General features: G+C 33.8%; 2 protein-coding genes across 2 annotated transcripts; one reads left to right on the forward strand and one right to left on the reverse strand.

Moving 5' to 3' along the window:
- Positions 1-1,321: 1,321 nt before the first annotated feature.
- Positions 1,322-5,215, reverse strand: LOC100249917 (exocyst complex component SEC15A). The gene is made up of 2 exons (XM_002277932.3): positions 4,898-5,215; positions 1,322-3,855 (listed from the first exon to the last, which is right to left on the reverse strand). Exon 2 carries the CDS (start codon positions 3,849-3,851, stop codon positions 1,482-1,484), a length of 2,370 nt encoding a protein of 789 aa, XP_002277968.1. The 5' UTR covers positions 3,852-3,855; positions 4,898-5,215; the 3' UTR covers positions 1,322-1,481.
- A 1,932-nt stretch (positions 5,216-7,147) lies between these two features.
- Positions 7,148-9,369, forward strand: LOC100246497 (psbP domain-containing protein 6, chloroplastic). The gene is made up of 3 exons (XM_019221427.2): positions 7,148-7,578; positions 8,044-8,360; positions 8,945-9,369. The coding sequence occupies exons 1-3, from the start codon at positions 7,272-7,274 to the stop codon at positions 9,113-9,115; spliced, it is 795 nt and encodes a 264-aa protein (XP_019076972.1). The 5' UTR covers positions 7,148-7,271; the 3' UTR covers positions 9,116-9,369.
- The last annotated feature ends 4,890 nt before the right edge of the window (positions 9,370-14,259 follow it).

Here is a 14,259-nt window from a genome sequence, read left to right on the forward strand (position 1 = left end):
AACTTACAATAATGAGTAAAACGGAGCTAGTGGACGACTTTTAAGTCTTTTGTGGCAATCATCTTTAAAAAGACCATATTATTCTGTTCCATTCGGTAAGTCTTGAGGCGGTCAAGACTAGGACCCTGCCCACACTATTTTTTTTTTTTTTATACACACTTGTTCTCTATTTTATTTGTGAGAATTTGGCATTTGATTTGAAGGGAGGGTGAGTGAATACGCCTAGGTTTACCTCATCTTCTTGAATCATCTCGGACATTTTTGAGAGATCCCAAAATGTTTGCTAAAATTTTTCCCACATAAGAAATACAAAAAACAGGGTTGTTGTATAGATGGGTTCACAGAAGGGATCAATCATCATTGAGAAATAGTGGGTTCATGAAATGAATAAGGACAAGGCCAAAACGATGATTTTTTAAGGTGATGAAGAGCTAGCATTACAGGGCAGCCTTATATAATTCTGAACATAGAAATGACGTCCCCTCTTACGTCAACTGAATCGGCAGGGAAAACACATACAAACCGCCATATCAACATCATATCTCTACGTGGCTTGTTTTTACCTCTTAGTGAAGGCCGAGACAGAAATTGAAACGATGCTCTGAAATCAGTCCCCACACTCGCATTACTTTACTAGACGTTTTGTCTCTAATTTGCAACACGACATTGGATCCATTTCACCGAGTTCTTGTAGGGTTCGCCCGTTGAAATGCGAGACCATATATCATGCACGTATACTAAGAATGTTGATAGGATAGGCTTGAAATTGTCAAAATTACACTCCCATCTCGCTATCCCATAGACATATATCAGCTTTCTTAATGACATAACAAACTGGAAGGATGATCAGCACCACACTTTCTAAAAGGATATTATGAGAATTCAAGGGGCATCCAGTGAAGTGAGTGACAGAGACACTGCTTTCAGCAAACAAGAGAGCAAAACTTAAAAGATCATTGTGTTCCTTCTACCTACAACCAAGCCCAGAAACTCTTTGCCGACAAACAACTACTCAAAGTTGCAGGAAGAAGACACGCATACGGACAAAAGAGCATATAGAATTGAATTGATGAAATTTGAATACCAAGACCAAGATGAAGAACCCCTTGCAGAGCCATAAGCAACCATAACTCATCTATATGCCTGCTTTTTTCCCTCTGATAGGCAAAACAACCCTAGAAGTTGTAGTAGGATCTGACTAACACTAGTGGGATTGCGGAAGTAAAAGCATATAAAGCTATCTCAAGTGCTTTTCCCAAAACATGATGGACTAATTTATGACCTGGGAAAAAAAAAATTAAATGCAGAAGTAACACCGCTCTTATGGAAGGGGGACAAATTATCAATTCAAGGGCAAAGCAATACTAAAAAAAAATATTCCAGGATAATAAATCAGCAGGAGAATTGAAGAACCCTTTCATCCTGAACAGAAAAAACAGAAGGCTAAGCTATATTTGGTGAAGACAGGTTTTCAAGCCTTCTCAGTTTAAATCCTTCAACCTTCTTTTTAACACGTCCATTGATTTCTTTCGAGCACTTTGCTTTGTATTTCTGCTTGAAAGGCTTCCAAATATCCCATCAGGGGAATCCTTGAATTTCTCACAGATACTGGCTACCTTCTTATAATCCAAAGTGTTGTAGTTTCTCTCCCTTATGACAGGATTCATGAAGTTCTCTGGCTGACTGCTCACAAGAAGGTTTATCAATTGTCGGGCTTCTATCAAGCAGCCTCTGAAACTACCTTCCTTGTGTATTTCACTCAAGCCAGTAGTGTGATACTTCTCGTCTGCGAAAGATTCTAACCTCTTTAGATCATAGTTGATCTTCATAACTGCATTCGCATTGAACCTCTTTACACCATCATTAAGAAAAGCTGCCACAATAGAACTGGAAATATGCTCAAGAGCACCATTCCCAACCTTGTACAAAGCATCCAAAGGTAAAATTTGCTGAGCTGTGGACATAATAGTGTCGAGATAAATGATAACTTCATTCATGTACTCATTTCCATTTTCGCTCACGTCGTCTGTAGTCCAATTGATATTTTCTGTAAGCTTCATAAACTCATCTAACTTGGAGTCCACCAAGGTTAGCAAAGCAAGATAAGCAGCATCCCTTGAAGTTTTTAGAACTACCTTGGCCATTAAACTAGCCTGAGGCCTCTCAACCGATCTGCTTGGGATCCCACATTGTTGAGCTGCATGATGAAGAAAAAAATCACAAGCCTTTTCAAGGACAGCTATGTTTGCAGCAATCTGCATGGCTTGAGAGACACCAGTGGTGCCACTGTTAATTGTTTTAAGTATAGCTTCATTAAAAACATCAATCAAGAGCTTGTCCAAATACTTCTTCACAATATCATAGAAATTCATGTGGCCCCCATAAGACAAGTAACTGACAGAATCCTTGATGAATGACCTGATGATGCGGCAAACATCAGGTACCATGGAGGAGAATGGTGCAAAGTATGGGAAAGCAGGCATTATATCCGAGGTTTGGAGATGAAATGATAGAACATTCATAGTGTAGTCAGACTCCTTTTTCAGTACCATCTGCTCATAGGTGTCATTGGCAAGGACATCAATGATTTGTTGCCTACACTCATCCAAAAGAAGCACATGAAATCTTTCCCAGCCATTGTCGAGAGCCTCAAGCAGTGGGCTCACTTCATACCCATAGTGTCTAAGAGTTGCCCCAAGCAGAGTAACATAGTCCTTTATCATAAGAAGGTTGGTTGCAGAATCCATGTGAGAAAACTGTTCTCCTAACATTGCAGTCATTTTAGATACTGCTGTTTCCCACATTATCTCAACCTGATTGGGTAACAATAGCCCTCCAGCTGTTCTCAAAACCCGATCCTCCACTATAAAATACCCAGCAATTTGTGCTAAAAATGTCTGATGGGACTCCAGAAATGGTAGTGTTGGCGAGATCTGCAAGTCTGAATTGAGCTGCAACAACCGATTCTTATAGTAATATTCACGAAATTGCTCTTGGATGCCAAGGCAAGTATGAATGTGATATGTTCGGTAAAGAGGTGTAAGATCAAACTTCAGAATAGAATCCTCATCAATCTCTTCAACATCTAAAGTATATGCAAAATCTTCGAAACCTGAATGACCCTGATCCTCGGCTTCCCTCTGACGAGCCAGCATATCCTCATCCCTCTGACGGGTTGACACAGCACGTGCAATTGCGGTTTGCCCAATATCCTTTGCAGAACTTCTTACTTGAACTAGCCATTCATTAAACTGAGAACATACTTTCTTCTCAATATGTGATTTTATTACTGGTATTCTCTTCTCTATCATCACTCTGAGTGCCTTGAGGGGAACATTCTGCAGGAAATTCTTCTCAATGAGATCTACGGTTTTCAAAGCAGGATAAAATTGTCCTTCAGAAATGTGATTGTTACACTTCACACAAAGATCCAACACTTGAACACAGATCTTTGACATTTTTATGGCTTCAGTCACGTTCTTCTTGATTGAATACGATTCAAGAAGCTCCTCGAGTTTCAACAAAAGTGCACTTCCAACCTCTTGCAACTTAAAATTATCACTTGAAAGCTCACTTTTCAGCTCTTCAGCATCAACCAAGACACCACGGAGCTCATCAACTGCAAGAATGAACTCCTCATAATGTACCCTGCAGAGGTCCTCAATTTCAACTTCCTTCTTCTTCACAACATTCTTAAGCTGGAGAAGAAGGGGTTCAGGCCGCCCCATTTCGAAAGCATGTCTGACAATTGGGCCCAAATCCTCTCCATTCCCAATCAAAGTGGCGAGGACCAAGTCCTCTCCTGTATCTCCGTTCTCTGTAACAGTTCTCCGCTTGGGTTTCGCATTCATTGTTCTGATAAAACCAAGAAAAGAAAATAGCCATTAATATTTACCTACCTAACCAACAATAAGAATGAAAAGAAAAATTAATAAAATTTCTTCAAACCCTAAATGGGTATCCTAGCTCAGCTTCCATTATCAATTTTGCTGAATATCTAATGTATTTCCTAAGACAATAAAAAAACAAAAACAGATGGAAATTTACAAAAACTAACTTTAGGAAACTTTTGGAAGAATGTGGGTCTTGCATTCAGCACTCTAATGAAACCCTAGAGAAGCCATGTACAATTTAAGGCATCCAAATGTTCCCTTCACTCATTATCCTTATCAAAAAAGAAAATGAAGGCACATTAAAGAAAATTTTCATTGAAAATGAACATCCTTAACATGAAACCTACAAAATACAATGTATAAAAACAAACACCATTCCAAGAATGTCAAGTGAGTATTTGTATTGGTCATCAAACTATAACAGCATCTACAATTGGACAGAAAATCCAAAACACATGGAACATTAAAAGAACATTTTTTCAGGTAAATATCAGACATAACGGGTCTTGAAAGGATATATGTACATTTACAGATTTGATATCTCCCAAAAATAACCAAATCAACATAAAAATAATGTCTTATATGGAGCAAAACACATGAACAGACCCACATATACACCAAAAAAACAAACTTGATTGTATCAATCACTAAGAACACGATAGAAATGAGTTTTTTCCCTCTTTTTGGCCAAAATCGCAATCAATAACAGAACAAACAACAATAATACACATAAAATCTTCTGTACTCAAATGGGTTCAACAAGCAAACAACAAAAGAAAACCAAAAGAAATAACAATGCTCTTGGGTTGCTGGGAAAATCAAGGAAAATAAAAGAAAGAAAACTTGGAATCTCTGCACACCCATTTCCACCCTAACCTATCCTAATATTCCAAATTTCCCCATTTCTCTTCCTGGCGTTTCTCATCAACCAAGCGCACTGGTAAAAAGATGGGAAAACAAAAAATCAAATCGAATTTTACAGACTGACTGTGGCAAGAACTTACATAGGGAGAAGTTGCTGTCGTTCCGTTCCCTGTATCGAACCACCGCAAACCCAAATGAGAATAACAAATGTTTTCCAAGATTTTCCCTTATTTTCCTTCACTTTCTCATCCTCTCTCTCCTCCTCTGCTGTGTTGTGTTGGATTCTGCGACCCTTGTTAACAAATTTTCGATGTTTTTCATGGCATTTGTCTTTTGACGGACAAGTTTTGCTGATTCCACCACGAGCTTAAGCAGTTCATTGGAGACAACCAAATGAGGGTCCGTGGAAACAGTAAAAACAATCTTGGCAATAGTACTCATCCCAACTTCCCAATCACCTCAGTTTTCTAATCAATAGTCATAATGCTTACAAAAATCTATTCTATTCTAATTCCACAATTTTCAATTATTCACAAATTATCACCAAAACTAAACATTATTTAAATCACTAAAATAAATAAATTAAATTATCAAAATTAATTTTAAAGAAAGCCCTGTATATAGTTGTATAGATTAATAATAAAATAACATTGTTAATTTGTTGTGTAATATTAAAACCTCCAAAAGCGACTCAAACGAGGATGTCCGCTTCCGTAGGCTTGTCCTCACCTGACCTAACCAAACTTAACACTGGGTCAGCCCCTAAAATTCATCCTCTCTAATTTTATAGAATTAATTTTCATTAATCTTTAATTTCTTTTTTATAAAATTAAAATTTTCTGTATATTTGAAAAAAAAAAAAAAAATCTTTGGGATGGTTCTTACAAATGACCACTTTGGGAAATACTTCTATAAATGATGAATATCGGGACATGCTTACATTTATGGATCTAAAATTCTAAAAAAAAACAAACAAACAAACTGAATTTGTTTATTATTTAATATCACAACAAATTCAAAAATTTAATTGTTAATTTTGATATATAAGAGTTTTTGCAATGTACCCGTTCAAGAAAGGAAAAAGTTATTCGCATTTTATATGTAAATTATTATATAGGTTAATGTAAATTTGATTCAAACATCATTGTGTTTCATCAAAACCCGTGAAAAATGTGTTGGATTCTAATTGTATCAACAAATCATATCAAATTTTACCATCTTTATGAAAATATTGAAAGTAATACATTATTGTGAGGCTTGTTTAGGAGATTAATGGAGTATTTTGTAAAACTTAATATTTATTACTTAATGATTTAATTCGACTTTAAGTTAAATATATTTAAGTTATTGATTTAAAATTTAATTTTTAATTTAAGTATTATAGTTGTTTGATAAAATTAATTAAAAATTTATTTTAAATTATCAAATAATAAATCTATTATCATAAATTATAACTAAAGGAAAGGAGATGAAGTAATAACAAAGATCGTGAAATAATAAAAAAGATCTTAAAGATAATTAAGACAAATGAGGATTAAAAAAATGTAAAATGAGGATATTGAATTAAAAATAAGTTAATTATTTTTATTTATTACTTAAAGTTATTTTTGACTTTAAGTTGTACCATTAAACTATTTTATTTTACTTTATGACTTAAATTAAGTTATTAAATCACTTTAAATTATTAAGTTGATTTACTAAATATTCACTAAATATAAAACTAAATATGGTGGTACGAATTTAATGCTTTAATTCAAGTGAATAATGTTCCAGATATCTGAAATTGAAAGAAATTGCCATGATTTTGTAGATTAATAATAAATATTCTTATATTTGGATGATTGGATCCATATCATATAACATTTATGGTTAAAGCTTCATAAATTAAATCCTGATTTATTTTAATTATGATTTCATTTATAATCTTTTTAATTTTTAATAAAATTTTAAATATTTTTTTACGATTAAATAAATAAAATTTGTATTTCAGTAAATTAATGTTTATGTCTAACATCTTCTATTTTTTTTTTAATTTTATATTCCATGAAAATAATAATGATAAGAAAAATAACATCAGGAAATTTTTTGATGCCATTTATGAAATCGAGCTGAATTTGCATTGAATTAGAATTTAAATAAATATGAATTTAACTTAAGTAATTTAGTAGCATTAATTATTAAATTATTTTTTATTTAAATCTTAAAATATTTTTAAAATTTAAATTGTCTTGATAAGTTAATAAAACATTAATAAAACATTATAATTAAACATTTCCCCTATATATAATTTTATTAAAATTGAAGTAAAGCATGATAATATTTTGAAAAAATAAAAATAAAAATAAAAACATTTCTACAAAGCTCTACCCATTTGCAAAACAAAGAGATTCAATTTTCAAAATTGGGAGTCCTCTTTTCTGGGCCCGTTTCTCTTATCCAACACGGATAAGAGCCGCAGCGAAATCCACACTTCCAACTCTTCCACCCTTCCAACTCTTTCACCCCATCAAATCCATGGCTACTGCTTCTTTCGCTCCACTTTCCCACGTTTTCTCGCGACTTTCCCACATTTCATCTTCGAAATCTGCAACCTCTATTCTCCCACATTCTTCTCCTTTCAAGAACTCCCCAAACCAACTCACTTTTAGAAGGGAGTTCCTCAAGGGACTGGCTTTGGCTCCTCTTATTTTTATCTCTGAGGAAGCCCTTCCTGCGCATGCTCGAGAGGTGGAAGTAGGGTCCTACCTCCCCACATCTCCATCTGACCCATCTTTCGTCCTTTTCAAAGCCTCTCCCAAAGACACTCCCGCCCTTCGCGCAGGTACACATCCCCCCATGAATACAGTCATTCGCTACTTAATCAGAATAGAGATTATTAGAATTTGAGTTCCTTTCAATTCAATATTCACGATGAGTTTCGTAATTTGAGGTTTAAGACTTCTGTGCAAACAATTTTCAGGAGTGATGGTGTATTTGTTAAGAGTTGGTGGGCTTGACATACACTAAATCTCTTAAACCATCCTTTTAAGGGACTAAGGAATATGGAGTGAAGAGGTTTATTTTTTGCTTCTTTAAGTAAAATCAAAGCTGGGTATTGGGTGAAGAGATTATCTAACCCTCTTACTTGATTTTTGGCATTAATTTTGTTATGCCTGAAATTGATGGATGCATAGAGAAGTAATCTTCATTCTTCAGTGCCATTTCAATTTTTTTTAAAAAAAATTTATTATTGTTTTTTCTTTATATTTGTTTCTTTTATAATTGTACATGTTAGCGATTATTGCAGGAAATGTGCAGCCCTATCAGTTTGTCCTCCCACCAACTTGGAAACAAACACGTGTAGCCAACATACTGTCTGGTAATTACTGCCAACCCAAGTGTGCGGAGCCTTGGGTTGAAGTGAAATTCGAAGATGAAAATCAGGGAAAGGTGCAGGTGGTTGCTTCTCCTTTGATCCGCCTCACTAACAAACCCAATGCATCAATTGAAGACATTGGGAGCCCTGAGAAGTTGATTGCCTCTCTTGGCCCTTTTGTTACTGGAAACACGTATGATTCTGATGAGCTCCTGGAAACTTCAGTTGAAAAGCTTGGTGATCAGACGGTACAATTCCTCCTACTCATTCTGTTTGTCCTATGAAACAAATATTGTAGAAATGTTTGAATTCTCCTCTTGTCTTATAGGATCAGATTACTCTCTTTCAACTCTTCAAATTTAGAATACTTTCTCTATGTAAATGACTCCATGGGGTCTTCTTCTGCAAGCAGAGGAATTGAGTATGGTGCCTCACCAATTAAAGATATGTTGGAACATGAGCAATCCTGATCTAAGTATTCCTCAGAATAGGATACTAGGAAGAAAATTGTAATGTTTTTGCAATGTTTTAGGATTGATGCTACTTCATCTTGGATGTTACAACTAAAAATTTTCCTTCCTCTTGTATGTTTGTGTGCCTTCGTTAGCTAAGAATGGCTAGTTTGTAGGAGAGCATTCACAAATTAAAATGTTCTCCCTTTTTTGTTTGTATGTTTGTTTTCTTAGTTATATTTTGTTTGTTTTTATAGTGACATCCAATACTTGGTTACTTTGTTACTTTTTTAATCTGTCTCTTTTTGTGAAAAAGGCAAAGATAAAATGAAATTGTCAGTTGATAGTAATTACGAACCTTTTCATCCTTGTGCATGCAGTATTACAAATATGTGCTTGAGACTCCATTTGCTCTGACGGGGTCGCATAATCTTGCAAAAGCAACAGCAAAGGGAAATAGTGTCGTCTTGTTTGTGGCTAGTGCAAATGATAAACAGTGGCAGGCATCTCAGAAAACTCTAAAAGCCATGCTTGATTCCTTCCAAGTGTAGTTTTTGCCCAAGAGAAGACAAGACGGTTATATTTAATTCATTTATTTTAAATTTGTATAGATAGAAGGACTTCTGGACAAGATCGATATGTTATCAACTATGGAATTTTTGGTTCTGTTCGATCCAAATCCCTCCCCATCCCTCCCCATCCCTACCTACCCATAAAAGCATGAAAGGAGATTCACACTCCCTTTTGGCTTTAAGAATTTGATCTACTGGTTTATGGATGATTCTACAAATTTGCATTCATGACATAGATATTGAGAGCATTTTTATGTAGATTTGCAGTTAACTGTTGGCATATTTAATAAGGCCATAGAAGAAACATGCTAAGATCTTAGACTAGTATATTTCCTTTGCCAATAATGAGTTTGTGTCTTTAAGCCTAGTCTTTCTGAGCTGAAATTCAGCTTGTTAAAGAGAAGTGGCTTGAACAGACAGATTTGTTGAACATTCTGCTTCTGCTAAGTTGGGAGGTTCTAATGAAGATGGGTTTGTGACAAACCAAGTAATCTGACAACACGATCTGCTAGTTTGGTCTCAATAAACGTTCTTTGGAGGGTAGGGATGTTCATATTACCTGGGGGTTCTCCTAGTAACAGAATGTTGTTCTCTGCTTGGAGAAGAAATTGAAAAAGATGAACAATGGCTATCTGTTGGCCTCCCAAACAAATCTCTTATACAAAAACTGCTGCTGGTTTGCCTTTCCAAAATCAATTCCCCATCTCATAACTGCCCCACCACTTCTTCTGCAGCCATAGAATCTGTCTTCAAGGTACTTGTGCAATCATATATTATTTTTATTTATTTGGCTTAAAATGTCTAGGAATTTTGCAGCATACCTTTATAAATTGACTGGATTTTGGTATTTGCAGGTTAGCATAGTGTGAGAATTGCAAGAGAGTTAGAAAAACAGGTATGAAACAACAGGGACAATGAAGTTGACAGAAAATTATAGTAGCAGTGAATGAAAAAAGGAAAGGATAAATGACTAATCTTGATCACACAGGTTAGGGTGTTCATGCAATTCAGAAATCCTGTGAGCCCCTATTTTTATTTCTCCACTCACTATGTTTTCAATTGGTGAAGTAAAACTAGAAGAGCAGTAGGATTTGGACAGTTGCTATTGATGACATATTTATATATGTTTCAAATTATCTTGTATTATTGCTCAGACATGGTCTGCCAGGCTTGGGCCTGTGCCCACATTTTCCCAAATCTGAGCCTCTCTACTCTCTAGTGTGTTAAGTACTCTGCCTGAAACGTCTAGTGTCTTTACAATTCTTCCCCAGCTTCATAAATCTTATAAGGAATAAGGCTTGTCACACTTCTCTGTAGAACATGACTGCAAGTTTAGAAGGAAAACTACATTAACTTACTGCACTGCATGGTTACTCCCAGCAGGTGCATTCCTGCCTTTGTAGTGCATGAAATAGTTTGTGCACAGATTCTCTTGTGAATCCATTCACACAACATTTAGGTTAGGTGAACAACACTTCATCCATCCAGATCAAGGTGTGTAGCATGCATAAAATCATACAGTGAAACAAATGAATCAATAGACTTGAACTCGAGACTTCTAGTTAGCTAGAGCTCCAATACCATGTGAAGCTACGAATTTGATTCAAAAACTTAAGCAATTAGGTAGTGGAACAGTAACATAAACCAGCATAACACTTAATACCTCAATTCAAGGAGGTTGAGTGGTAGTGGAATAATAGAGAGAAGAATGGCATGGCAAGGATTGTGCATATGCAAGAAGTTTCATGAAGAGATAATTGTGAAGATAGAGGAAGGTGGTTCCTCATGAAAGAAACTCTCCCATACGAGGTCTAGAAAGGTGTTTCTTACTCTTGAATATGTTTATAGGATGTATTACAAATTCCGACTTATTGAATTGATATGATTAAATTATTTCAAATTGTAAAATATTAATTTATATAATATGGTTCATAAGAGTAAGTACCAAATTAATCAAAGACACCAAGAAGAAAGATATGTTGATAATTTATATCGTAATTGCATTCATATTTTATAGAATTATATTCTTTTGGCCTAGGCTCTGAATTATAAAGTTTTTTTTTTTTTTACAGTTTAAATAACTATAAATTATAAAAATGAAAATGAAAACAAGAAATAAAAAGAAAAGGAAATATGTTCTGCAGTATAAAAAACATTTATAAGTTTATCTTATTATTACTTCCTTTAAATTATTGTTATTCATAAATGATCTATGGTATTTATGGTATAAAATTCTGTATTTAAAATTATTATTATAATGATTTATGGTATTTATGATATAAAATTATATATTTTAAAATTTTAAAATTTTTTATTTTCTTAAATTTTGAACCCTTTATCTATATCATGCAATTTAATTAAAAATTATTATATTTCAAAATATATCATTCATTTAAGACATATTATATATATATATATATATATATATATATTCAATAATATTTTTCATCCAATTTTATTTTCTTTTCTTTGTTTTCTTATTTTGTGGTTAGATCTTTTTATATTATAACTTTAGTCTTTTTCTCTATGTGGAATGTATTTTGTTTTATTTAATAGTTTCATTTCTATTTCAAACTCTACTAATCTAACAAACTTAACATTGTTTTCTCCCTGCAAAATTCTTGTAAGGGCCAATTTCACGGTAACACTCAAGGTTAAATTCCTGTTAACCCTTGAGATTAAGTTCCTCTTCACCCTCATGAACATGTTCCTAATGATCATAAGTGTGATTATCGCATTCATTATCTTTTGGGATCTTACTATTTTTATTTTATTTTATTTTATAAAATTTTCAATTTTATTGGAAATTTGGATTGATTTTATTATCCATTTTCATCCTTTTTACTATTCCTTTACTTTCTGCCACTCATCACATCTTTCCAATTGTACTTTCCTTTCCAATCCAACCACTTCCAACAAAACCCAACCATGTAACAAAATCGACTACTAATGCAACCGAGCAAAACCCACCAACAGTGGAGTAGTCCCAATTTGTTGAGCCAGTGACTTTGACCATTTGAGTAGAGTAGCTTATAATATCATAACTCCATGGAACCATCACTGCTACTAAATTCCATTCTCTTTATCATTTTGGTTTGCTTTTTGAGATTTCCAGTCAAATTAAATCATACATAATCATGATTTAATAAATTTGATTAAGGACGGACGGTTCAGCTCTTGATCTCTTCTTGGCTTATCATTAAGTTTGTAAGGGAATCCATCTTCCTCCCTTGATAAAAACTATTAATTATTACTAAGTTTGTAGTTCCAGCTGCCCCAACTTTGTGTATATATGCTGTGGTTGGTCAAATAATCCTGTAGGTTGGATTGGGCGAATTAGTAACTCTACAAAAATAAAAATTGTGGGTGATAATCTCTTCTTTTCCCCTCATATGTGAGATAAATTTTTATTTCTCGAATTAGATGAAATTGTTTTATAACCCATTCGATAATAATTTTAAAAAGTATTTTTAATCTTTCTAATACTTAAAATTTTTATCAAAAGAGTTTGTTTTCAAATATTAGAAAAATTAACAACATTTTTTAAAATTATTATGAAATAGGCTCTTACATGGAAGAGAAAAAAAATAGGTTTTTGTCAACTTTAGGGTGACATTATAGGTTAGTAAGATCCTCTAAATCCACGTTTGTCATTCCAAATTGAGAAGATGAATTTGACTGCAATTTGTTCAATATATCATCTATTATTCAAGTGCTATTTGTTTATCTTTATTCTTTCAAAAATTAAAAATTAAAAATTAATTTGGAAAACTTATTTATGCTACTGGAATATTTAATTAGCCTCAATACTAATTGATATGAAAATTAATAAATCATGTCACTTTCATGACTTTAATTACTTAATTACATGACAAAAAATAATGACATTAAGGTGGTGTCTATTTTTTTACTTAATTTTAAATAGAACTTTAATGTTTAATAGTGTTAAATATTAGATTGTTTGTTTTTATAGTATTTTATTTCTATTAAGTAGTAAAAAGTAAAAAAAAACCAATATGTTATTTTTTTTATTTAAAAAAAACTACATATTTTGATTTTTTTTATTTAGTAAAAAGTTTATAATAAGTCATGAAGAAATAGAAAAATAAATAACTTAAATTTTAAAATTAAATTATTTTTAACAAAATTCAAAAAAACAAATACCACCTAACACTACTTTCCCAAACCCAACAAAGAATTATTTATAATATCTTATATTCAAACAAAATAACGCATTCAACCAAGGCATGACGGGCCTTTTCATTACAACTGTGACGTGTCAGGTTTGTTAACTTCCGGTCGGTTCACAGGTGGCCCTTGTAAGTTGCAAGGCAATTTCTACAGGGTAGTACCGCATGGTTATGGAGTCAAAGAATTGACCACGGCAGTTGGAGCTGAAAAGAAGAAGAATTGGCTGAATAATTATTATTGATGTTGAAGTGTGTATTTATACAAGGAGGTTTGAGATCTTTCTCTACAAGTCAGGAATCAGCTTACCATATTCTAGACTATCCATCTATAAGTCAGGAATTACAATAGGAAAACTAACATATACAAATCATCTATTCTTAATATGGAAGATTTAGAAAGATTGACTTTCCAACACTCCCCCTCAAGTTGGAGAGTGGATATCCTGCACTCCCAACTTGCGAATCATAGGAGCAAAAAACTCCTTTCCCAATGGTTTAGTCAAAATGTCTGCAAGTTGGTGCGCTGAGCTCACATGTCTTGTAATAATGGAACCATCTTGGATCTTGTCCCTAATATAGTGACAATCCATCTCAATGTGTCTAGTACGCTCATGGAAAACAGGGTTGGCTGCAATGTGCAATGCTGCCTTGTTGTCACAATACAGCAAGGCAGGTTCCTTATGTAAAACACCCAAATCTTTCAAAAGGTACCGAAGCCATGTCAACTCACAACAAGCTCCTGTCATTGCACGATACTCTGCTTCGGCTGAAGAGAGTGACACTGTTTTCTGTCGCTTTGATCTCCAAGAAATCAGTGAAGGTCCAAGGAATACACAGTAGCCTGTAGTGGACCTTCTAGTAAGTGGACAACCTGCCCAATCAGAATCACAATAGGCTCTCAATCTGAAATCATTATTCGAAGAGAAGAACAGA

The sequence above is a fragment of the Vitis vinifera genome, chromosome 8 (genome assembly GCF_030704535.1).
Source record: "Vitis vinifera cultivar Pinot Noir 40024 chromosome 8, ASM3070453v1".
In the NCBI taxonomy this organism is placed as follows: domain Eukaryota; kingdom Viridiplantae; phylum Streptophyta; class Magnoliopsida; order Vitales; family Vitaceae; genus Vitis; species Vitis vinifera.